Source organism: Bos grunniens, chromosome 18, assembly GCF_055505025.1.
Source record: "Bos grunniens cultivar Pamir isolate PY7600 chromosome 18, Bosgru_T2T1.0, whole genome shotgun sequence".
In the NCBI taxonomy this organism is placed as follows: Eukaryota; Metazoa; Chordata; class Mammalia; order Artiodactyla; family Bovidae; genus Bos; species Bos grunniens.
In genome coordinates this window covers 64,493,783-64,520,372 of record NC_141182.1, presented here as the reverse complement: position 1 = coordinate 64,520,372, position 26,590 = coordinate 64,493,783, and the positions used below count along the sequence as shown (strand labels likewise).

The 26,590-nt window shown below is 42.5% G+C and overlaps 1 protein-coding gene across 14 annotated transcripts in view; it reads left to right on the top strand.

Moving 5' to 3' along the window:
• The window catches only part of ZIM2 (zinc finger imprinted 2), a 29,566-nt gene extending 4,154 nt beyond the window's left edge, over positions 1-25,412 (top strand). For 2 of the 14 annotated variants that reach the window (XR_015146584.1, XR_015146585.1), the window contains exons 3-8: positions 561-664; positions 1,267-1,314; positions 4,389-4,515; positions 4,716-4,808; positions 21,987-22,074; positions 24,511-25,412. Coding sequence is in view for 12 of the 14 variants with exons in the window: in XM_086354793.1 (XP_086210919.1) it covers positions 561-664; positions 1,267-1,314; positions 4,389-4,515; positions 4,716-4,808; positions 6,223-7,172 (1,322 nt within the window). In the remaining 2 variants the exon portion in view is untranslated. Of the gene's footprint in view, positions 1-560; positions 665-1,266; positions 1,315-4,388; positions 4,516-4,715; positions 4,809-4,986; positions 5,579-6,222; positions 11,113-21,986; positions 22,169-24,510 lie in introns of those variants that run through there. The other 12 variants (XM_086354801.1, XM_086354802.1, XM_086354799.1 and 9 more) reach the window with 8 other exon arrangements.
• The last annotated feature ends 1,178 nt before the right edge of the window (positions 25,413-26,590 follow it).

Sequence of the window (26,590 nt, the reverse complement as noted above, 5' to 3'; positions counted from 1 at the left end):
GGAAAGAGCTTGCTAGGGTATGAGAAAGAAACTATAGAATAGTGAAAGATACTCTTGGAAAGAGACCACAAGCAAGAAAGGACTTCAGGTTTCGTAAGGGAAGGTGGTGGTCGTCTTCTAGATCCCTGAGTGAAAAAGATGTAATAAGAGTTGTTGTGTTGTTTTTTTTTTTTTAATGCCTGTTTTGTGCTTCACATATGTAATGTTTAATCCTTACAGGAGCCCATAGAATTAGAGATATTATCATAATTTTCATGTTACAATTGAGAAACTGAGGTTCCCTGGTGACTAAATGGATGGTGAAGCTAGGACCGTTGATACGAATAAAGAGGGAATGTCTGTTTTATTTGGAAGGCGCTGAAAATCAATGGAAGCATTTAGGGGTGGGAGATAACTAAACCTCTTCTCTGGAATTGCCACACTGAGCTGAGAAATGTTTTTTCGGTCTTGTCATAGGAAGTGCTGCTTCCGCCCATGGCAGGTGAGGGATTGGCAGGCTACTCTCTCTGTGGGTGCTGCCAGACTGGACTCAATGCTATGGTCATTCCTTTCCCTTCTAGGTTTCTCTCTTCAGAACTTTGTTCTTGCCGAAAAGAGAAACACCAATGAACACCAAAAGGAGGACACAGAGATGTCTGACAGTAAACCATTTGTTACATCTCAGGTGAGTCAGGTTTTCTTCTGACTTAGTTCTCTAGTATGAGGAGCTCCCCCTTCTGATTTCCAGACCTCCCCTATCTAATTAAACTTCCTCATTTCCTTAAAGTCTTTATATAAACTTTACCTAACTGAGCCTTTCCCTGGTTTCTGTATCAGAATTTTCTTCTGACTCTTTGTATTTGCTTTCCTGCTTTTTCTCACACTTACTGCCACCCCTACATACCATATCTTTAATGTTTTCTCTCTTTTCTTATCTCAGGAATAAATTTTTCATTGTTTATTATTCCATTTTATCTCCACTTTTGACTTAATCAAAGCAACCCTCGTGTGATTTGTACTATTATTATGCTCCTTTTTATATATGAAATAACTGTTGTGAATTTTTAAAAATTTGCTCCTTAATGTTCTTGTTAAATCATGTTTTGAAACCTAGAAGAAGCTAACATGTTGTGCTTCCTTTAGAAAAAAATTGATGGGTGGGGGAAGGCGTTTGACAATTAGGAAAACAAAGTGTTTAAATATGCTCCTTGAGGGAGAGATAAGGGGAAAAGGATTGAGAAACGTTCTAGATGATCTGTTCCTGAGAATAGCCCTCTGTCCCTACAGTGTTCATGTCAAGGATCCCAAGTGAAGATGCCCACAGAGACTGCTGAGGTAATATAAAAGAGCTTGTAAGTGGGTGGATTATGACAAACTGGGAGGCACCTGCCCCATCAAAGGGGCAGCTGTGACTCAGCTTCAGCTAATGGTGCCATATGAGAATGTGAACCCAGATCTCTAGATCTTCTGACTTTTTAAAAAGAAGTAAAAATATCCAAATAATATGAATTACACCAATATTTTGGTGTTGGCAAATTTTGAAGAAAGAATAAAAAACACATGTGAGCCAAATAAACCCCTCTATAGAAGCTGGGCAGTCAGTACATGCTCTCTAGTTCATTGATCTGCATAATGTTTCCATGAAAACACAGAAGATGTATATCAGTGAAATGGGTATCATAGTCTTATGTAGTCTTCCAATACCTGCTTTTTACATTCACCCTTCTGTTACCAAGAATGTTGCATGTAATTGTAATTAGTTTGTTATTACTGGATGATTATTATTATTCTGTGGTGTGATTATATGTGTGTTAGTCACTCAGTGATGATGGCATCTGGTCCCATCACTTCATGGCAAATAGATGGGGAAACAGTGGAAACAGTGGCTGACTTTATTTTTTTGGGCTCCAAAATCACTGCAGATGGTGACTACAGCCATGAAATTAAAAGACGCTTACTCCTTAGAAGAAAAGCCAAATAAATAAATTTTAAAAAAAAGAAAGAAATAGGGTTTTCACCAGCCCACCCTGTTTACCTGTTGTTCAACTGACTGCAAAAACAACCCTCACTATTGTTCCTTCTCTAAGGAAAATCTGGCCAAATCACCATCTGCTGGGTTTGGGTAAACTCCAGGAGCTGGTGATGGACAGGGAGGCCTGGCGTGCTGTGGTTCATGGGGTTGCAAAGAGTCAGACATGACTGAGTGTCTGAACTGAACGCTCAGTTGTGTCTGACTCTTTGCAACTGCAGGGACTGTAGCCTGCCAGTCTCCTCTGTCCATGGAATTCTCCAGGCAAGAATACTAGAGTGGGTTGCCATTCCTTTCTCCAGGGGATCTTCTCGGCTCAGGAATTGAACCCGGGTCTCCTGTGTTGCAGGCAGATTCTTTACCATCTGAGCCACTGGGGAGCCCCAATATCATAATACATTTATCTCTTCTACCGTAAATGAATGTTTGGGTCTGTCTTAGATTTTGGAGGTTATAAGGCAGTACACACGATCAGATGTACCTAGGAATAGGTATATTTCTGGACCCAAAGTGGTTTACCAATTTATATTTCCCTGGTGGCTCAGACGTAAAGCATCTGCCTGCAATGTGGGAGAACTGGGTTCAATCCCTGAATCGAGAAGATCCCCTGGAGAACGAAATGGCAACCCTCTCCGGTACTTTTGTCTGGAAAATTCCATGGATGGAGGAGCCTTGTAGGCTACAGTCCACAGGATCGCAAAGAGTCGCACACAACTGAGCAGCTTCACTTTTAGCATCTTTTAAGAGGTCTCAAAAGTCCACATTCTAAGATTTTCCTTGGTAGCTCAGTCAGTAAAGAATCTGCCTGCAGTGCAGGAGTTGGAGGTTCAATCCTTGGTCAGAAAGATTCCCTGGAAAAGAAATGGGAACCCACTCTCTAGTATTCTTGCCTTGGAAATCCCATGGACAAAAGAGCTTGCCTACAGTGGATGGGTCTCAAAGAGTCAGACATGACTGAGCAACTACACCACCACCACCAAGAGTCTACATTCTAGACAGTATTTGGTATTGTCAGACTTCTTAATTTTTGTCAGTTGAATGGGTATAAAGTCATACTTTGTCATTTTGAAATGCATTTTCTTGTTATAATAAGATTGGCTATCTCTTCATATTTATGAGCTGTTTGTGTTTTATGGATGAGTCACTGAGGCTTAACCTATCCACACTCACAGAACTTAAACCCAGAACTTAAACTCAATTGTGTCTTAGACAATTGTCTCTTAAACTTAGAACCAGAACTTTAACCCAGTTGTCTCTTTTTCCTGAAATTGAGGTATACTGCTCAGCTTTTATTTGCATTTTTCTCTCTTTATAAAGGAACTTAAAAGGATCTTTCTCCTCCAACACAAATCTCTAAAAATTAGCAGCAGGAGCTCTCTCAGAAATGCTCCTACTTCTCTCAGACTTCAAGACCAAAGAAAGATATACTTCTTTTTTCTCTTTCTTTTTTATGTTTTAAATTATGAAAGTATGATAACACATTTACAGGTGTCTTGGAGAGTCCAGAACAAAGTTACATATAGTTCCACTATGTGGTGGTTGGTGGTTTAGTTGCTAAGTCGTGTCCAATTCTTGTGACTGCATGGACACATGGCCTGCCAGGGTACTCTGTTCATGGGATTCTCCAGGCAAGAATACTGGAGTAGGTTGCCATTTCCTTCTCCAGGGGTCTTCCTGACCCAGGAATCAAACCCAAGTCGCCTGCATTGCAGGCAGATTCTTTACCAACTGAGCTATGAGGGAAGTTCCACTATAAATTACAATTATTTTTAAGTAGATAAATTAAGATTTTTAGTTGGACTTTCAATATCAAACTCAAAATTAATAGAATGAATAAAAGTAGGAGGATATAGTAGATCTGAAAAGCACTGTGAACCAGTTCAACAGAATTCAGATTTATGTAGTTTTCACACAACAAGAGAATCCAAATTCTATTCAAGTTCCCATAGACTATAAACTAGGAGACACTAGAACATATCCAGGGACATAAAACAAAGTGCAAGAATTTCATGGTCTGAAGGTATTGAAATCATATACAGTCTGTTCTCTTATCACTGTGGAATTATGTTAGAAATTAATACCAAAAGATATTGGAAAAAGTGTGACATTTCCCAAGAGAGATCTTTGACTTAGCCATTGAAAGTCTCTATAAAGTTAGAAGACTGAAAAAAAAAACAGAGGATGATTGCAGAGAAGAAAGCATTTTAATGAGAAAGACTTAAAGGAAAGATACACTTCTAAGTCCCTGAAACCTTTGGATTAGAGTCTTTCTGCTTGTCTGAATGTCTGCTTCATGGTCAGTCCCCTCTTATCAGGCACTTTTCCCCTCTTTGGGATAATTCCGGATTTCAATCATTTAGGAGTATGTCTGGCATTTCAGGAGTTGGTGACTTTCGAGGATGTGGCTGTGCACTTCAGTCCAGAGGAATTACCCTACCTCAGTGCTTCTCAGAGGAACCTCTACCGGGAGGTGATGTTGGAAAATTACAGGAACCTGGTCTCCCTCGGTAAGCTGTGATGACCAGAATTGTTTCCAGACATTGGCATATGTCCCTAGTGGCAAAATCTTTGGAAACAGGCTTTATTGTTCTTGTGTGTAAATTTGCACTTTCCCTATTATCTCAGAGTCTTTAGAAAACAGGCTGGGAGTGGAGTTCCTGAGGGTACAGGACAGAACCCCCAAGTTATAAGTCTCCTTCTTCAACAGGGTACCAGTTCCCTAAACCTGACATTATCTCACAGCTGGAAGAGGAGGAGTCACGTGCTAGGGAGGAAGATGGGAGTCCAGTGACATGTCAAGGTGAGCAGTGAGACCGGAATCTTGGGGAGACAACCCTGCTCAGTGAGCAGGGGCTGGGAGCTGGTCCTCAAAGCCCACTCAGCTTAGAGAGAAGGCTGGTAGGTGCTTTTATGTGAGGGGCACATGTGGCCTCACCGCATCATTCTCACTCAGTACTTCTTTTATCTCCTCTCCGCAGCTCATCTCTTCTCTCCTGCTCAGTTCCAGGGAGGCCAGTTTCCCTATCCTCTAGTGTTCAAGCCCCTACATTCATTTGTGCCTTTCCCCTGACAGCTAGAAATCAGAGGTCTTTCCTCTCTCACTGAGACAAGCGAAAACCTTGGTGTGATACCACTGCTCTTTCCAGCCCCACTCAGGGAGTTGACTTTATAAAGCACAAACTTTGGATCAGGTTCTTAACCACTCTAAAAAGAAAATCCAGACTTCTAGCAAAACATTTAAATCCGTCCCAGTCTGGCCTAAAAGTCACATCCAGCTTCATCTCTCATAGATACTCCTAACAGAACCCTGTATTACTGCTCCCCAGGACTCTACTTTTCATAGTTCAGTGTCTGCTCAGAATAAGCTTGCCACCCACTTAACTGCTTGCTGAGCCCTAATGCCTTCCCCTCCCTGATCTTTTTCTGTTCCCAAAAGAAATTAATTCCCCAAACTCTCCTTTTGTACATTTATAGCCTGATTAGAGTCTTTATACAGACTTATGAACATCCATTTGGATAACACTTTGCTCAAAATCAACGTTTAATAAATGTTAAGTTGAATGGGTAAAATGAGAGATTGAGAACCAAGAAAAGAGTTGGAATTCTCTTGCTTTATTCTGAGTGAGAGATTGTTGACCGGTGTACTCCACTGTTTCTTCAGTAGTCCTACAGAATTATGATAATAGGGGTTCTTTAAAAAAAAAAAAAGTGTTCCCTAACAAGATTAATTAGAGAAATGCTACCTCTTATATCTCCCCTTTTGAGATCTGAGACGCTGGTTAAGGGATCTGAAGAGTCCTACAGGAGTGAAAGCTGACTTGCATCATACAGTATTGCCCAGATTGACCTGACAATAGAATCCCTTTATGGCCACAGTTATATTAGTTCCTCCAAACAGCAGTGGTGTACCAAGCATGGTCTGGAAGTTTCAGCCAAGCCCCAGTCCCACCTCTTCTCTGGTTTCCTTCTCATTCTCCTCTCGGTGACTCTGGCATCTTCGTCAGTGTTCAGTCCTCCTAGGTGGTCTCTTCTGCCTCACCCTCACCTGTCCTTACTTACTCTCTTCTCCAGCCTTCTCCCACTCTCTCCTTAGGTTCCCAGAAAACTCAAACCTCTGTACTATTCTGTAATTTTTGGTCTTTTTCTTCTGTTTCTACTATAATGATGTTTCTCTCTGAGTAAAAATAGTAGAGGGCCTTTTACATTTCTTTTAGATTGGGAGGAACAATCAGAAACCAAAGATCTAACTCCAGAGCAAAGCCTGCCTGTAGAAAAATCATCTTCGGGGGCAGGAATAGAGGATTTGGAGGCAGGTGATTCCTGGTATACCCACACAGGAGAGTCTTCTGATGATCCCCTGGAGTCGCAACAGGTCAAGCCAGCGGAAGTTTTGAGTCCCACAGAAATGAGTGACCCGAAGACCCTTAATCAGGAAGGAAGCCACGAGGGTGATCAACTAGAGAAAAGCTTGGAACTTAACAAACCATCGGAGAGTCTTCCTGGAAAGGATCCCCAGGAGCGCACTACTCCTGAAGTCTGCACCAGGTCCCAGCTGGCCCACAACTTATTTTTCCTCCAAGAGAACAAACACTACAGATGTGAATTTTTCGACAGAAATTTTAGTACCCAACCAGGCCGGGAGAAACACCAGCAGATCCATACGGGGAAGAAGCCGTTTGTATGTAAACAGTGTGGGGAAGCCTTCTACCTCATGCTACACCTCACCAGACATCAGAAGACTCACTCAGATGGGAAGTCCTTGACCCAACGTGCAGATGTCTACGGCCGTGTGAGAATTCAGAGTCAGGACTACCACGAGTGTTTCCAATGCGGCAAAGCTTTTATCCAGGCTGTGCATCTTTTCCAGCATCTCAAAGCCCACGAAGTAGCAATGGCCCTGCCGCTTGAGTTGCCCCGAAACAAGATGTATTTGATTCGATATAAGCGACAGCACGACTACATTGGAGAAAGAGCCTGTCAGTGTTGCGACTGCGGCAGAAGGTTCCGTCAGAGTTCACACCTCATCCAGCACTACAGGATTCACGCTCAGGAGAGGCCTTACCAGTGCCAGCTGTGTGGGAAGTGTTTCAGCCAACCATCCTACCTCACTCAACATTACCAGCTCCATTCCCAAGAGAAGCCCCTTGAGTGCCGTCACTGTTGAAAACCCTCCCGTCAGAACATTTCTCAGCATCTTAGGCTTTCTCCTGGAGAGAGACCCCTCAAGTGCTCTGAATGTAAGAGGGTCTTCCACCAGCCCGCCCACCTTATTAACAACTTGAAAATGTGTCATGGTGTAGTCAGAACACAGCAAGAGGTTGCAAGGGGATAGGACAATCTTTTTGCAGACGGACAGCACGTGTGTCAGTCACTGAGGCAGAAAACCTTACAGAGTATTTTTGTTGCATGGGAAAGAAGCCGATAGATTTTACCCTTCTCTGGTGGTGTCCACAGAATGGAGAACCTCGATTTTGACATCCTGGCAAAAAATTTGTGACTGGCAGGTGGGCTCCAGGCAGGAACTCTGTTGCCTGAATTTTTACAGGAGTGCTCACATACAATATCTTTACCACATGGGATGTATCAGCAGAGGGCATCGTAAAAAGGTTTCTGAGGTGTACCTATAGTGATCAATCCACAAAGCTGAAGCAATCGGTAATGTGTTTACATAGTACTTCATAATTTTGAAAACATTGTCATATGTATTATTTGATCTTTTAGGGAGTGCTGCACTGCACCTAGTTTGACGGTATTTATTTCATATTTACAGATGGAGCAAACTTGAAACTCCAGGTTGTCATTTGATTTGACCTGGGTTTTAAGTGATGAGACAAGAACTGAACCCCAGCTTGGTTTGGTTCAATTATTTGGTTTTTGAGAGTCCATGAGATACTTATTTTAAATCTTGATGCTCAACCCAGGTTTGTTTTATTTCTGCCACATCCTCTCTGAGGAAAAGTAACAGCTGTACTGACTGAAGCCACCTTCCTTTTTAGTAATTTCAGTGTTATTTCATGTTAAATCAGATGGGAACACTTGTAGTATTAGGGGATCAAAAAGATTTTTAAAGTGAAGTTCTGATAGCCATTGCTTTTACAATTTAGGATTAGATGAATTTTGGGGACACTGATCAGTGAAGTATATTTTTGCTAAACACTTTCTTATAATTGGTCTTGTAGATCGTAAATCTGCTTCTGATCAAATAGAATTTTTTGTAATTTTATATTTGAGGGTTTGGGGTTTTGTATTTTTGAAAAAGAAGGAGTATTTGAAAGCTGTTTCTGTTCTTGGACTCTGGCATCGTCAGCACAGCCAGCTTCACATAAAGTCCTATTTCTACACTGGGCATACTTCACTCAAAAGTATGAGCCACGGATTGCACTAAAAATCCCTTTCATACCATACTGTTCTAATGTCAAGGTTTTGCATCACCGACTTGAATGATGGTCAGATGCAAAGACACGGGAACCAAGTGGACCTGGTGTCTCAGAATCTGACTCCTTGCCTGGCAGGGTGGGTTGTGTCTATCGTTATTCACTGCCTTACTTTTTCTCATCCTGACATTTCTGATCTATGATGTGTGGCTCCAGAGTCATGAAATTAAAAACAAACATGACTCATTAGGACCTGCACCAGCCAAATGAGCACTTGCTCCACATGAGCGCTCACTCACAGCCCCTCTTCCTTGTTTCCCAAGTCCCTGATGAGACAGCCCTCACTGACTGGCCCTGTTTCCTCCCAGGGACCACCCTCCCACCCACTGTATATTTGTTTCTGATCCTGCCACCACTACCTCAAAAGAACATAATGTCAGTGTGGCTTATTGTTGATGTTGTTAATTAACCTATATTTGTTTCTCTTTGTAATTTATAAATATCTCTCAGGAGAAACTTTGAGGAGAGCTTCCAATTTCTCCTGAAACTTTTACCTACTGAATTCTAGCATCTAGCAAGTGGATTTTACCTACAGCCATTTTTACTCTGTCATACTATAATGGTGATTTTTTAATTTTCCTCATCCCTTCTACATTTAGTAGTTAGAATTCTGTGAGGAAAAGTTGCTTCCCTATATTTTTATTCAGTAATTTATTTTATCAGGATGGATTTGTGGCATGGGCTGTAATTCAACACGACCATTACTTATTTTAGAATTGTTCCAGCTCTGGCCACTGGCAGTCCTTTCATGTTGGTTCCTATGCCTTTTCAACCAGACCCCATCCTTTTCTGAACAGTTGTAATTTTTCCTTAATCTCTCCTTTCAACTCCAGGAAAACCCTGTAATTTCTTCATGATAATTTCTACCTCACCACACTACCTTGTGAAACCCTCTTTCCCCGGGATCATAGCTTTACTCACGCCCTTGTCAGTCTGCCGTTTGATTTCTCCCTTCACCACTTTTGCTAAATCTCCATACTACTTCAAGTATCATTTAACACACTTTCTTTCAATTGTGTCATCTCTGTGTTTTTAAACTTCAGTATATCTACCTAAAAAGGAAAATTTTAGATCAACTCAAAGTGTCTTACCCACACCGTGATCAGATTTTCCTAGTCATTTCTGAGATGTCCTTTTATAGCTGACTTGTTTGAATCTGGATCCAAATGTGCTCCATTGATTGCATTAGGTTGTCTGATTTCAAGTTCCTCTTAATCTAAAGCAATCTCCTCTCACTTTTTCTTAATGCCTTATGTGACCCCAAGAATAATGTAGAAATATATTTCCCCCCTCTCTCCACCCAATTCCTAATATAGCTAACAGTTTTTATATTCTTTATATTAAGGTTTAACTTTTTAAATTTAGAAACACTCATTTTTTAATTTATTTTTAATTCTGATAAATCCATGACAAAATTAAGTGGAGTCACATTATTGTGCAGTGGATACTCAGGACTTTTTCATCTTGAAAAACTCAAATTCTGTATCCATTAAACAATAACTCCCCATTTCCCCCTCCCTCCAGCCATGGCAACCATCATTCTAGCTCTCTTTTTTTTTTTTTAAGCTTTGTGTGATTATGCAAGTAGTATTGGCAGAAACAAGGTCAGTTGTCCTGTGGAATGTCCCCCCTTCTAAATGTGTCCGTTTGCTTCCTGTGGTATCCTTAATTTGTCCCTCTCTCTGTATTTTCTCTAAGTGGAAGTTAACGCTAAACTCTGGAGAATTTAATTTGATTCATCTTCAGCTGCTTTGGCAAGTATACCTCGTAGGTGGTTTTGTGTACTTTATATCATATCCCATCAGGCTTTTTGCCCTTCCCAAAGGTCTAGGCTCTTGAAGTCATTCTCCAAGCCACTGCACCATTCACAGGCAGAAAGGTTTCAGAGTTTTCACCATCTGTGGACTCTTCATGATCCATCTGCATGTTCCTTCTTTATCACCTCTTCTAGACTTTTCTTTATGTGCCTCCCTCCATTACTCCATCCTGATCTTTAGATATTTGGATTAAGAGGTGATGGAGACTCCTTGAGGGGGTCTGCTGTAGGCCATTTGTCGAGGGCCCTGGCCAAGGCTTTTTAAGAGGCCTTAACTCCAGAAAGCCAGGGAACATCAGACTTGACTCTCTTCCGATGCTTCTTTCATACCACAGATGGCAGCGGCGACAGCATGGATAGTTAACTCTGCCGGTCATCCCTGGACTAGTGGGAATTTATGGAATAAGCACAAGCCACTGCCTCCATACTTTACAAGCTGAACTCGAGCTGCCTGTGGTGGCAGGTGCCTCAGCCTGTTCTCTCACCTTGCTGCTTTTCTTCCTGCCGTTCTAGTGGGCCCCCAGGATAATGCTATTCTTCCTGGCCTTTCCCAACCAGTTCCTAGTACATCAGGCAGTTTGGGCACTGCTCTTACACTCAGGTTAATATTTTTTAAATTTAGAAACACTCATGTTTTAAGCTTTCTTTGATTATGCAAGTAATACATATCTGTTCAAGACAATTAGAAAATACTATCATCTTTGAGGTTTTGGATTTTTGTTTTTTAATACTTGTATTTTCCTGTCTTAGATATACTTGCTGCTGAAAGAGGTATACACCATTCAGACATTTTTTCCTGTGTGTAGGTTTATATAGATTTTTAAATAAAATACATACTATTTTAAAAGTTGAAATTTTTCTTCTAATATATCATGAACATCTTCTTACATATATTCCCCAGTTTCATCTTTCAGGACTGCCTGATACTTGATTGCATAGATGTGGCCTAGTTTATTTCACTAGACTTCTAGGGTTGGAAACTGGGGATACTGTTCTTTATCTCTTTTTTTTATTCCATTGTGAACCTTTTAAAAATTTGTTTTTATTTAGTTATAATTAACATACTGTATTATATGAGGATGGGGGGATAGACCAGAAATTTGCAGGGGATTAAGAAGTACAAACTTCCAGCTATAAAAGAAGTCACAGGAATGTAATGTACAAATAGGGAATATAGTCAGTAATATTGTGACAGCTCTGTGGTGGCAGATGGTAACTGGGCTCATTGTGGCGATTGTTTGGTAATGTATGAGAATACTCACTCCCTGTGTTGTACACCTGACACTCACCTCTTACGTGTGCACTGCTTCCCCTTTACCTCCTGAGTCTTGGAATCTCACCAGCAACTTGCTGTGATGTCTTTGCATGTGGTTGTGTTCCCCACGGAGAAGTTCCCAGCAAGGCTTTGGAAGCACTTGAAGGCTTTGGAAGCATTCCTGGCCTTCTCTGCTCAATGTCTAAAAGATTTTTAGATTTTTTTTTCTCTTGGGAGCAACTAAACTACTTAACTCTCCCCTATACTCACTTTCTCCAAGAAGAATTTGCACTCTTAACCCCCCTTAGGGAATAAGAGGCCTGATGTCAGGCCTAGAAAGATCCACAGATGAAGTAGTTTGTTCAGACCCTCATTTAACCAGTTGTGTTAGGTTTACTTTCCTCATTAAATAGTATTAAGCATATTAAATAAAATTTGAGAAGCACAGCAGGCTAATAAACTACCCCGGGGTGCTCTCATCAGAGCACACAGCCAGGACCATGCCTGTGTTCACTGGCTGAGGACCCCTTGGCAGGGCAGGGAGAGCATGGGCTTTGGAACCAGGCAGACCTGAAGCCAGAGCCAGCCCCCTCCTCAGAAGCTGATTAACCTCGCTTTCTTAAGAATTGCGGTGACGGTGCCTCCCGCTGGGGCTCTTGAAAAGCCTGGAGCTCCTCTGTGCAACAGAGCCTAACAGTGCCTGGTACATAGCAGGCACTGAGGGGGTGCTTTTCTCTTAGTGATTGCTGGTAAACCACAGCCATACATCAGACACAGCCACATCTTATCATATTTTAGTATTCACTGTACTTAACAATTTTTTTTCCTTTGAGTAAATATTTTTCATATAATTACAGATTTAAAGTTCTCTTTTTCTTACTAATTTGTAATGACAATTTAAAAATGACAGTGATGAAAAGGTTCGATTAACAGATCATAGAGCATTGTATTTGTAGTTGCTTGCTTAAGATAGATTTCCAAAAAGTGATATTACCAGATGAGACGTGAAGAGCATTTCTGTGGTTCTCAAAAGATAGCGCAGAATTTGTTTCCCGAGGGGCAGCACTCACAGCCGCCAGCTAAGGGCAGGGCGGGAGGAGGGTGGGCAGGGATGTGCATAGCTAATCAGTCACACTGGCCCTGAACTTGAAGACTGGCCCACACCTTTCTCAGCATTTGCAAAGAAATGTCTTTGCCATGCCTGGTATAAATAAGGATGTGAACAACTTTGCCAGCACTGGATATTTATTACTTAAACCAGCAAAATGTTTTCTTGTCTGATAAGCCAAAAAAGTGATTCTTGCTAACTCATGGATTCCTTCCCGCCTGTGTATGCTTTTAAACTTCTCTCTGTATAATCTCGGCCTTTGGCCCATTTTACTATTGTGTCTTTGTGCCTTTTTTTTTTTTTTTTTTTTTTTACTGATTTGCAAGAACTGCTTTTTCCTTTTTTTCAAGTATGCATTTCTGAAGGATTCCTGCTGTTCATTTAAGAGCAGTACTTGACTCATTAAAAACAATTTCAATTTTATGAAAAGGTAGATCTCTCTCTCTGCCTTGCCGTCCCCGCCCCCCCCCACTCCAATGCACCATAAACACCATTAACATTTTGGTCATTTTGGTTTGTTTTCTCATAATTTTTTTTTTGGCTGCATATACTGCATGCGGGATCTTAGTTTCCCAAACAGGGATTGAACTTGAGCCCCCCTGTGTTGGGAAGCACAGGGTCTTAACCACTGGACCGCCAGGGAAGTCCTCTGTTTTCTTATAATTTAAAAATAATTACCAGACTACGGAGGTGCTTGCCTCTAGGGAGTAGTGGGGAGGAACTCTGGTTTCCTTGGTACCTCTCTTCTATCTCACCTACTCACACATGTGGCCGTTTTACTATTTTAAGATGGTCATAGCTTTCATTGAGCTGTGCTCATCCCATGTGTGCATGGAGTGTTTTTTCCATGTAATTGTACACCTCACACACTGCCCTGTCACCCTGGTCAGCCATTTTCCCCTTGTTCACAGCTGCACAGTATGCCCAGAGATTTATCTGTGTGTGTCCCTCCCTCTGTTTGAATGTTTAACTTAGTTCTGTTTTTTCACAATTGTAAAGAATACTGTGATGAACATTTTGGTCCTTAAAATATTTTTCTAAACTTAGGATTCTTTAAGATTTTGCCAAAGGGGAATTCCTGTATCGGAAGGGGAATGATTGTATTGGAAGGGGAATACTTGTTTAAGGTTCCTAATACACATCTAAGTTTTCCTTCGAAAACATAGCAATTTGCACTGCCACCATTAACTCATGACTATGTTTTCCACACATTCTCGCTAGCATTATGTATTAAGAGTACTTTTCACCTTTGCTAATTTAACAAGGGAAAGGACGTTAATTTTAATTGTATTTATTTAGTTTTTAAGGACACTGAATATTTTCCTCTGAGCTTCTTAAGCAGTTATATTTCTTCTCTTTGCATTCATTGTCTGTGTGGCTTTAATATCTTCCAATCAATTTGAGCAGTCTCTTTATTAAAGGATATTATCTGTCTTCATTTTGGCCATAAACATTTTCCTGTTTGTTTGGATAATTTTTTTGACAAGGTTTCAGTTTTTATATAGCTCAATTCTTCCGATATCTTTTCTAAACCTAAAAATCTAACCTTCTCTAAAGATTAATGTTTTATTCTGCAGTTTTTATTATATAAAATATACTTTAACTATTACTGAATTTACTTTGAATGTATAATGTGAAAATAAAAACGGTCTCCCATTAACTGCCCCGACATCAATTTTAGTAAATGACACATCAAGTCATAATATGTTATTTTATAATACAGTTCTGTATCTGTATCATCCAAATTGTTTTGTCACCCTTTACATATCCTAGATCTGTATTTTTAACTTGCGTATAGCCTTATGAGTTTTCTGTCATTGTGCCTTTAAAATGTACATTTATGTGTATGTGTATTTATATGAGAAAGATACGATTGTTACTCTTCTGAGTAAAAAATTTGTTTACCAGTTAAAAACAGCTGTTTGATGATTATTGAAGTGAACTTACAAATCAGTTAGGAAGAATTGACCTTGTTACATTTATTGGCATCCAGGACTATGATGTTCTTTTATATATTCAGGCATTCTTATCAACTGGTAAAGCTTTGTGGGTTTTTGTTTTTCTCATAAGTTTTCCTTAGTTATTCCCACATACTGTTGCCATCCTAGGCTCCGTTGTGTAGGCTTTTTCTTGTTTATTATAATTCCTCCAAAAGCCAGCATCCTAGGAATGGGGTTACTATTCCTAGTGTTGCCCCACTGCATGCACTCAAGCTAGCCAAACCCTATGCTTCCAGAAGCAGGTGGGAACCAGAGATTATCCGAAGGAAAATGCAGGAAAAGCATCGCATTAAGTATGTGAGCACATGTACACACACACATAACTTATAAATACCACCCCCATATCCCGCCCCCAGCCTCAGTTTTGAATCTTCTCTCACTCTGGGTCCAGGGCTGGGGCCCAGGCCATCTGATTATCAGGTCTCCTCTAGGGGGGACCCTGAAAGAGCAAGGAAGTACAGGACCCATTGCCATGATACCTGGCCCACTTCAGCCTTTCAGATAAAAGCCTGGTTTGGATTAGCTGACCATAGGTTTCGTCGTTTGTTTTCTTGGGCTTTGGTTTTTCTTGTGGGGTGGGGCAGGATTGGCCATACCGCATGATTTACGGGATCTTAGTTCTCCCTACCAATTGTAGGAGCCAGCCAGAGCTCCAAAGGGTGGCACCTGACTGGGAAGCACTGTCTCCTGCTTTCTTTTAGTTTCGTTCTATTATAGAATGCAAATCAAAAATTAAGTTTCCAGTTTTAACCACATTTCCATCCTAAAGGAAATCAACCCTCAATATTCATTGGAAGGACTGATGCTGAAGCTACAATACTTTGGCCACCTGATGTGAAGAACAGACTGTCTGGAAAAGACCCTGATGCTGGGAAAGATTGCGGGCAGGAGGAGAAGGGGACAACAGACGATGAGATGGTTGGATGGCATCACCAACTCGATGGACATGAGTTTAGGCAAACTCAGGGAGATAGTGGACAGGGGAGCCTAGCGTGCTGCAGTCCATGATGTCACAGTGAGCCAGACATACCTTAGCCGCTAAAAAACAACAGAACAAAAACATTAAGTTGGGGATTCTATTTCTTCAGTGTTAAAAGAGAGACCGGCACATACATATCAAGTCAGTGTGGACTTGGCACCTGGGAAGGGGGTCTTACTATCAAAGAAGGACAAGCCCTGGCGACCCAGAAGGAAGGACTTTTAACCTTTATTTTTAACATGGACATTATTTCTGGTCAAGGTGCCCTTTTTCCTAAATAATTGAAGCAGATGTACAATGCATATATGTTAGGCCAAAAAGATGGTATTTTAGTTAGCATGGAATTCAGGTTAACCCATGTATGAGCCGGAATGGCTTTCCCTATGTCTCAATACGTGAAAACTTCTTTTTTTCAACGGCCACAAGGAAAATGTGGGGCCTGTGAGGCTGAGTTTCTGGATACCTCCCCTGTCCTGGGGCTTCCCATGTGGCCCAGTGGTAAACAATCTGCCTGCCAGTGCAGGAGATGCAGGTTTGATGCCTGGGTCGGGAAGAATCCTGGAGGAGGAAATGGCAACCCATTCCAGTCTTCTTGCCTGGAGAATCCCATGGACAGAGAAGCCTGGTTGCTACAGTCCAGGAGGTCTCAAAAAGTCGGAGGCCACTGAGCATGCCCTCACACACAGGAAGGAAACAGAAATCAACCATCCTCTGTAACGTAGACAGGACTGAATTACAGATTGCTATGGCTAGGCTCCTAAAAACCAAACGAACAGACAGACAAAGCCGCACATGCATGATTTGTTCTCCCTGGAGGTCTGAACGTCTAATATCTGCAGAGGCTGGGCAAACACACCCAGTGAATTATTTAGTGAATTAGTGAGTCCAGCCAATTGATAGAATAGGGGGTGACCGGGGCTCTGGAGAAATGGAATCTGTTGGAATGAGGCGGCCGCTCCAAGCTCTTGCCAGCTGGTGGTGGTGGACCAAGCATCGCCAGATTCCCTGATACTTTTCAGGCGAACCCGAATTCCAGGTGGTGGTGGTTTTAATTTCTTGACTTGGCAGTTAATTCAAATATAAAGGGCTTCTCAGCTGGTGCTAGCGGTAAAGAACCTGCCCGCCAGTGCAGGAAGACAAGAGAGACTTGGGTTCAATCCCTGGGTTGGGAAGGTCCTAACCAACCAGAGGGAGGAAGAAACGGAAATGGCACTGTGCATGTCAAATGCCCCCCTCCAAGGTTCAGTCCTAGCCCAGCCATGCACCCATGCACCACCTGTGTGACGTTAGGCAAGTTGCTTGACCTCTCCGTGCTTTGGTTTCTTTATCTGAAACATGTAGGAATAACCATGTTCCCTCACCCACCATAGAATCATCATGAGGATTAAGTAAAGTTAGTACAGGTGTGACTGTGGGTAGTGCCTGGTATGTGAAACACTGTGTCTCTATTGTTTTCTCCAAATGGGTGTGTCTGTGTTTCTCAGAACTGCTTGGTAAGGCCTCTGCGTGGATATAAATAACAATACCGCAAACGTCATAATCGGGGACTTCCCTGGGGTCCAGTGGCTAAGAATCCGCCTGCCAATGCAGGGGACCCGGGTTCGATCCCTGGTCTGGGAAGATTCCACATGCTGTGGGGCAGCTGAGCCTGCGCGCCGTAAACTGAAGCCTGTGCGCCCTGGAGCCCGTGCTCCGCAACAAGAGTGAGTTGAGTGTGAGTGAAGTCACTCAGTCGTGTCCGACTCTTTATGACCCCATGGACTGTAGCCTACCATGCTCGTCCGTCCATGGGATTTTCCAGACGAGTACTGGAGTGGGTTGCCATTTCCTTCTCCACTGCCACAAGAGAAACTACCGCCATGAGAATGCTATGTATTGCAACCCTAGAGTAGCCCCCATTCGCTGCAACTGAAGAAGGCCTGTGTGCAGCAAGGAAGACCCAGTGCAGCCAAAAGTAAATAAATAACTTAAGAAACGTCATGATCTGAAGCAGTGGAGGGGAGCAGACACCCTGGATTTGAGCCATTGGCCAATGCGAGACATCAGCATGGCTGCTGAGTGGCACGAAAGCATCGCTTCAGGGATAGGGTGAGATTTTTTTAGGAACTGCCTCTCCACGAGTGCCGCCCACAGTATTTCCACCCCACCAGCTCATAGCTCTGGCTTACATGCCTCCACTCACGGTGGCCTCACTTAGAGCAGCGGTGCTCAGACAAGGATGATCATGCCCCCCCAAAGGGATCTGGGGACATTTTTGAGTAGAGACGGGATGTTGGTCAGCATCCTGCAATGCACAGGACCACCACCACAGCAAAGACGGATCCGGCTCCCTAGCAACAGCGGCTTGACCAAGCCTTCCACTTTGACTACTCAGTCTTGAATCCCTGATACTACATCAGCAGAATGATAACCAGGATTTATATATCGTTTTCCAAGACTTCCCCTTCCAATGCAGGGGGTGCAGGTTCGATCCCTGGTTGGGGAGATAAAATCCCACATGCCTTGTGGCCAAAAAACCCCCCATAAAACAGAACCAATATTGTAAAAAAAATTCAATAAAAACTTTTAAAATGGTCCATATTTTTTAGTCTTTTTTTAAAGTTTTTTTAAATATAAATTTATTTATTTTAATTGGAGGCTAATTACTTTATTGTATTGGTTTTCCCATACATTGACTGCATCCGCCACGGGTGTACATGTGTCCCCCATCCTGAACCTCCCTCCCCATCCCATCCCTCTGGGTCATCCCAGTGCACCAGCCCCCTGTCTCATGCATCAAACCTGGACTGGTGATTTGTTTCACATAAGATATTATACATGTTTCAATGCCATTCTCCCAAACCATCCCACCCTCACCCTCTCCCACAGAGTCTAAAAGACTGTTTTATACATCTGTGTCTCTTTTGCTGTCTCACATACAGGGTTACCATTACCATCTTTCTAAATTCCATATATATGTGTTAGTATACTGTATTGGTATTTTTCTTTCTGACTTCACTCTGTATAACAGGCTCCAGTTTCATCCACCTCATTAGAACAGATTCAAATGTATTCTTTTTAATAGCTGAGTAATATTCCATTGTGTATATGTACCACAGCTTTCTTATCCATTTGTCTGCTGATGGACATCTAGGTTGCTTCCATGTCCTGGCTATTATAAACAGTGCTGCGGTGAACATTGGGGTACACGTGTCTCTTTCAATTTTGGTTTCCTCAGTGTGTATGCCCAGCAGTGGGATTGCTGGATCATAAGGCAGTTCTATTTCCAGTTTTTTAAGGAATCTCCACACTGTTCTCCATAGTGGCTGTACTAGTTTGCATTCCCACCAACAGTGTAAGAGGGTTCCCTTTTCTCCACACCCTCTCCAGCATTTATTGCTTGTAGACTTTTGGATCGCAGCCATTCTGACTGGTGTGAAATGGTACCTCATTATGGTTTGATTTGCATTTCTCTAATAGTGAGTGATGTTGAGCATCTTTTCATGTGTTTGTTAGCCATCTGTATGTCTTCTTTGGAGAAATGTCTGTTTAGTTCTTTGGCCCATTTTTTGACTGGGTCGTTTAATTTTCTGGAATTGAGCTGCATGAGCTGTTTGTATATTTTTGAGATTAATTCTTTGTCAGTTGCTTCATTTGCTATTATTTTCTCCCATTCTGAAGGCTGTCTTTTCACGTTGCTTATAGTTTCCTTTGTTGTGCCAAAGCTTTTAAGTTTAATTAGGTCCCATTTGTTTATTTTTGCTTTTATTTCCAATATTCTGGGAGGTGGGTCATAGAGGATCCTGCTGTGATTTATGTTGGAGAGTGTTTTGCCTATGTTTTCCTCTAGGAGTTTTATAGTTTCTGATCTTACGTTTAGATCTTTAATCCATTTTTAGTTTATTTTTGTGTATGGTGTTAGGAAGAGTTCTAGTTTCATTCTTTCACAAGTGGTTTGACCACTTTTCCCAGCACCATTTGTTAAAGAGATTGTCTTTTCTCCATTCTATATTCTTGCCTCCTTTGTCAAAGATAAGGTGTCCATAGGTGCATGGATTTATCTCTGGGCTTTCTATTTTGTTCCATTGATCTATACTTCTGTCTTTGTGCCAGTACCATACTGTCTTGATAACTGTGGCTTTGTAGTAGAGCCTGAAGTCAGGCAGGTTGATTCCTCCATTTCCCGACTCGTTGGAAAAGCCCCAATCCTGGGAAGGATTGAGGGCAGGAGGAGAAGGGGATGACAGAAGATGAGATGGTTGGATAGCATCACTGACTCACTAGACACGAGTTTGAGCAAGCTCAGGGAGTTGGTGATGGACAGGGAGGCCTGGTGTGCTGCAGTCCATGGGGTCACAAAGAGTCGGACATGACTCAGCAACCGAACAACAGTGTAGATAGTAAGTGGCAGTGGTGGGGTTCGAACCAGCTGACTATCCCTTATAACCACAGGTTCTACTCATTCTGCTGCCTCCAGTCACCCCAGGTATGAGATGCAACCCACTCAGAAACTTGGAGCAGCCTGACCTACCTAGCTGAGTGTCCTGACGGCTCCCTCCTGGGCATCAGGTGAGGCCAAGCCTCTTCCGGGTGCAGAGCTGGGCTGCTGGGAGGCCAGTTCTTCCAAGGGGATGAGGTGATAGACAGGCAAGACGCATCCTGGCTCTGGGGTGGAGCCTGCGTTACGAGCTGCGGGCACGGAAGGCAGGGGGTGGGCCAGTGTTGCAGACGTCTGTCGGCGTGTGCTCTGGGACACAGCACCTCCTGTTGCCTATTTCCCATTCGTCTTGGGAATTCATCCAGCGCCACCTCTGGGGACTTTCTGCCCCACAGTGGATGAGAATGAGGCTCTTTGACAAGTAGGGCATCAGTCATGCCTCCTGGTTACAAACCTTTCTAGAATGTTCTGGTAATATCAAAACCCATGATAGTTAATGTTACTGAACATTATTAATACTGGTTATTATCAAGCATAATTTTTCTTCAATGTGCGTGTTTTTTTTTTTGCTTATCATGCTTTGGAGATATTCTCATTAAATAAACATGGATCACACAAAAATACACCTTTCTTTTTGACTGCTGCATAGTACCCCCTACTATGAATGAAAAGTCAATGTAGTCATCCCTATGTTGGTGGACTTTTAGGTTGTTTTCAACACTTTTTTTTTTCCCCAAGATGAACAACACTGCTGTTAGCATTCTTGTACTTCTCTAAGACATCTTATGTTTTTCAGAAAATCTTTTTTTTAAATTTTTAAAACCTTTTCATTTTATATTGGCATATAGTCAAATGACAACGCTGTGACAGTTTTAGGTGAACAGCGAAGGGACTCAGTGATGAATATATATGTGTATCCGTTCTCCTACAAAACCCTGCACCCATTCAGGCTGACACATAACACTGAGCAGAATTCCCTGTGCTATACCGTAGGTCCTTGTTGGTTATTCACTTTAAATATAACTGTGTGTACATGTCCATCCCAAATTCCCAATCTATCCCTCCCCCCACACTCAGTAACCATAAGTTCGTTCTCTACGTCTGTGAGTCTCTTTCTGTTTTGCAAGTAACTTCATTTGTATAATTTCTTTTTAGATTCCACATAGAAGGGATATCATATGAGATCTCTCTTTCTCTGTTTGACTTATTTCACTCAATATGATCATCTCTAGGTCCAACCATGTAGCTGCAAATGGCACTGTTTCATTCTTTTTAGTGGCTGAGTAATATTCCATTGCATGTATGTCCCACATCTTTTTTATCCATTCCTCTGCCAGTGAGCATTCAGGTTGCTTCCATGTCTTGGCTGTTGTAAAAATTGCTGCAGTGAACATTGGGGTGCACGTGTCTTTTTGGACCATGTTTTTCTCCAGATATATACCCAGGAGTGGGATTGCAGGGTCATAGTAAGTCTTTTAAAGTGATTTTCTTCATGAAGGTTTCTAAGTTCTCACCAAACACAGAAAAATATAATTGTGAGAGATGATGGAGGTGTTAACTGACCTTATTGTTATCACTTTGCAATACATGTGTATATACCTGATACACCTATATCATGTATGCACATATATGTACCAAATTACTACATTGTATACCTTTACATAATGTTATATGTCAATTATATTGCACTGTGTAGACATATATCTGGAGAAGGAAATGGCAACCCACTCCAGTGTTCTTGCCTGGAGAATCCCAGGGACGGGAGAGCCTAATGGGCGGCCGTCTATGGGGTCGCACAGAGTAGGGCGTGACTGAAGCAACTTAGCAGCAGCAGCAGCAGACATATATCTAAATCTCTCTATATATATGGAAGTTTGTGGGAAGCTCCATTACAACAGAAAAACTTTGTCCCCTTTGTACAAGGCTCAGTGATGCAATGTCATCCTAAAACGAATGTCTGTGATTTCAGCCTGCTTCCTGCATCAGAATCTTCGGTAACAAAGTACCTGTGAAGCACAACTGTTCACTCACACATTCTCATGGACAAGTGGAGAGTGGTATGTGTCTCTTTTGAAAACCAGCTTTCTTAGCTTTAAAAAACATAGTTAACTCCCCTATCAATGTATTAAATTACTCAGCTATAAAAAGGAACACATTTGAATCAGTTATAATGAGGTGGATGAACCTAGAGCCTATTATACAGAGTGAAGTAAGTCAGAAAGAGAAAAACAAATATATATATATATATGGGTCAGGCTTACCTGGTTCAGACGGTAAAGAGTCTGCCAGTAATGCAGGAGACCCGGGTTCGATCCTTGGGTGGGGAAGATCCCCTGGAGAAAGAGAATGGCAACCCACTCCAGTATTCTTGCCTGGAAAATCCCATGGACGGAGGAACCTGGCGGGCTACAGTCCATGGGGTCACAAAGAGTCAGACATGACTGAGTGACTAACACTGGCTCACCTTCTGAGGCGGAGGCATGTTTGGTCATATATATATATATAGAGAGAGAGAGAGAGCGAGCGAGCGCATGCACGCGCGAGAGTCTAGAAAGGTGGTACTGATGAACGTGTTTGCAGGGCAACAAAGGAGGCGCAGACATGGTGAACAGACTCGTGGATGCAGTGGGGAAAGGAGAGGGTGGGACGGCTTGAGAGAGGAGCACTGAAACTTGTACACTACACAACTAGATAGCCAGTGAGAATTAGCTGTATGAAGCAGGGAGCTCAACCCAGTGCTCCGTGATGACCTAGAGCGGTGGGATGTGCTGGGACGTGGGAGGGAGGTTCAAGGGGGAGGGGATATGTGTGTGTGTGTATGTGTGTTTGTGTGTACATATATTTGATTTGTGTTAACATATGACAGAAACCAACACAACACTATAAAGCAATTATCCTCCAAGTAAAACTTTAAAAAATATTAAATTAGATAGAGGTGATCTTATGACATCCGTTAGACATGCAAGTGGACAGCCTGAGTCGGAGAGGGCTACGTGGCACTGGGAGTTAGAGGGGAGGCCCTGGCTTGAGGTATACATTCTAGGGAGCTGTCAACATCTGAATGTCAATTAAAGCCATGGGTCTGGGTGTTCTCACTCGGGAATCCATTTCTATTAGAGAGTGCACACTCTCTTCAGCATTGCTGTTTGAGCTGATATTAAGTTCAGTGTCTACAGAGAGGTGATGTCACTCGGTTAAGAACACACGATAGAGGCTGATTCCAATGGACCTCAACCAACCTCCCTCTGCACATCCTGGTGTCCAGTGAGACTGCACTCGCTCGCTAACATGAGTTGTAAATTCCATCCGCCCAAGTCAATTTAGCTCATCATAACCACCTATCATTTTACTGCTAAGAAAAGCCTCACATAGTTTAAACCAGTGGCTCCCCAAGGACGAGAACTCTGCTCACAAGCCCAGCGCTGGGAGAGATCCCTCCACCCAGCCATGCAGGACTGTGTCTACAGCAGGAAGAGCCAGATGGGACTGGTGTAATTGGCCTCTGTTTCACCTCTGATGGCCGCTGAGGACCAGGGCCTCTGAGCTCGTTAGGAACAGGCGAGCAGAGAATGGCCTGGGAGTTGCGAAGAAACTTTTTGATTTGTTGAGCTTGTTAGCGGAGAAGCCAAGGACTTGGCAGGCACTTCTTCCCCAGGGGCAGCAGCTCTGTCTTTGTGTGAGAAAACACATCTCAGAGTTCATAGACAGGAAGAGATTTCCCCCCACATGGCCCAGTGCTGTGGCTTTTTAATCAGAGATATTTAGTCTTTACAAGAAGTAGTTTCCTTTGTAAAATGGACCCACGGGTGAAGATGGAGCCTTGACTGTCTGGTTCCCTATTTGCATCTTTCGCCACACACCTGATGAAAACTTGTTGAATGACAGTGCCTGAAATGCAGAACTTATTTCTTTTAACTTTTTTTATGGCACAAACTCATTTATTTCTATAATATCCTAGAAATATTTTGTAATATCTGCATAGATATAGTTTTCAGTATTTCATGACAAATTACATTATTACAATTGTCTATATGTTTTGGTTCGATGTAGAAGCTTTATGTATAGTTTTTTTAACTGTTTATTTTATATTGGAGTACAGCTGATGAACAGTGTTGTGACAGTTTCAGGTGAACAGCGAAGGGACTCAGCTGTACATATACATGTGTCCATTCTTCCCCAAACTCCCCTCCCATTCAGGCTCCTGCATAACACTGAGCAGAGTTCCCTGTGCTCTACAGTGGGCCCTTGTTGGTTAGCATTCTGAATATAGCCATGTGTACATGTCCATCCCAAGCTCCCTAACTATCCTTCCCCCCATCCTTGTGCCCTGGAAACTGTAAGTTTGTCCTCTAAGTCTGTGAGTCTGCTTCTGTTTTGTAATTAAGTTTCTGGAATGGTCTTACTTGTTGCTTTGCTGCAGCAGTTCTCAGTGAGGGGTGCCTCTGCTCCCCAGAGAACTTGGCAATGTCTAGAGATGTTCTTTGTTGCCACAGCTGGAAAGAGGGGTTGCTCCTGACCTCTAACAGGCAGAGACCAGGGCGGCTGCTCAGCATCCTGCAATGCACAGGACAGCCCCACCACAACAAAAAATGACCCCACTGAGGATCTCACTAGTGCTGCAGCTGAGAAACTCCTGTTTACGTGTCAACATGCACCTCCCTCCATCAGAGAGTAAGGTCCAGGAGTTTTGGCTGAGTTGTTCACTGATGCAGCTCCAGCAAGTAGAACCTTGTCTGAGATGGCAGCAGATGAGCCACTAACATGTACTGAATGGAATGAGTGATAATAACCTCTACCCACCCGCTTCATGGTTTCGCCCCTGCTTCTCCGCCTTTGAGACCTTCGCTGAGCGTTTACCTGAAGCAGGCCCTGGCAACACACTGGGCATCTCTGGTGAGCTCACCGTGGCCCCCGCCCCTAAGAAGTCCGCTTTCTGGCGGGAGAGACCTGACCCCACCCACCACACACGAGCTCTTTATTTGTAACAAGTGGCATATCTCCTTTCAGAGAAGTGGAACTGGAGATAAAAACCACATCCTGTGTCTCCAGGCATGATGTACCAAACGTGCAGTATTGTTGTCAAAAATATATAACCCGAATCTGACAAAATTGATGAAATTCTTCAAAAAACAGACTAAATTCTTTAAAAACTAAATATTGCAATCATGTTGTTGTACAGCAGAAACCAACACGTTATAAAGCAATTACCCTTCACTTAAAAATACATTTTAATGTTATGTGCCAGCCTGGACGGGGAGGGGAGTTTGGGGGAGAATGGGTACATGTATATGTACGGCTGAGTCCCTTCACTGTTCCCTAAACTATCACAACACTGTTAATCACCTACACCCCCACACAAAATAAAAAGTTTAAAAATATATATATATTAAAAAAACATTATTTCCGTATTCATATTTCCGTATTCACTCAACCAACAATATGTAAAACTACCTCGTAACTTTAAAAAAAATTACAAAACAAAAGCCTTCCTGGATTAAAAGAAACCAAATTAACATGACAGTTGAATGTGACATGGATCCTTGATCCTATTCTGGGTATTTCATTTTAAAAAATAGGTACAAAAACGTGGGAACAACCAAAGAAATTTTAACATGGTATTAAAATAGTACCACATTAGATGGTTGAACTGTGTAAATGTCAAGAAAGACAAGTGTGGTTATGAAAGAGAATGCGCTTGTTCTTGGGAGATCCCGCTGAAGTATTTAAGAGTGAAAAGTCATGATACCTGCCACACATTTTCAGTTGGCACCAAAAGGGGATTGTACATGAGAGTGGAGTTTCTCAATCACGGCCCCTCTGACGTTTGGACTGGGACGATTCTTGTCGCAGGGACTGTCTGTGCGTTGTAGGATGTCCGGCTGTATCCCTGGCCTCCACCCACTAGAAGCAGGTCACACACTCCCCAGCTTGTGAAGATAAAAACTGTTTCTTAAAGTTGTCAAATGCCCTCCTACATGGTGGAGGGGACCCCATAGGGAGCAACCTCAGCCAATCAGAATCAGAGAGATGTTGCTTCAGGCCGGAGTCAACTGAGGACCAGTGCTGTGAAAGAAGATAAAGAAGATGCAGAAAAGTGTTAACAACGGCAAAGCGGTGAGACGCACACGGGTGTTTGTTGAACTATTCTTGCGATGTTTTTGCAAGTTCAAAATTTTTAAATAGCTAAAGCATTGGTTAAGAAGTCTTGACTGAGGGTCAGTCCCTGATATTGGTTACCATCCTGAGGCAAATTTTTATTACAACACTCCCATTTGATCATGACACACTTCCACTCTCCTCTGCCTTAGGGATGACGTTTAAACTTGGACTCAGGCCTCCCAGGCCCACATTGCTGGGTCCTATTTATCACCCACTTCAGCCCTATCTTCCTTCCTGAAACTGTTCTGCTCCTCTCTGGCAAATTGTCATTTAAAACCCAATCCCTTATGACCCAGCAATCCCACTACTGGGCATACACACCAAGGAAACCAGAATTGAAACAGACACATGTACCCCAGTGTTCATCGCAGCACTGTTTATAATAGCCAGGACATGGAAGCAACCTAGATGTCC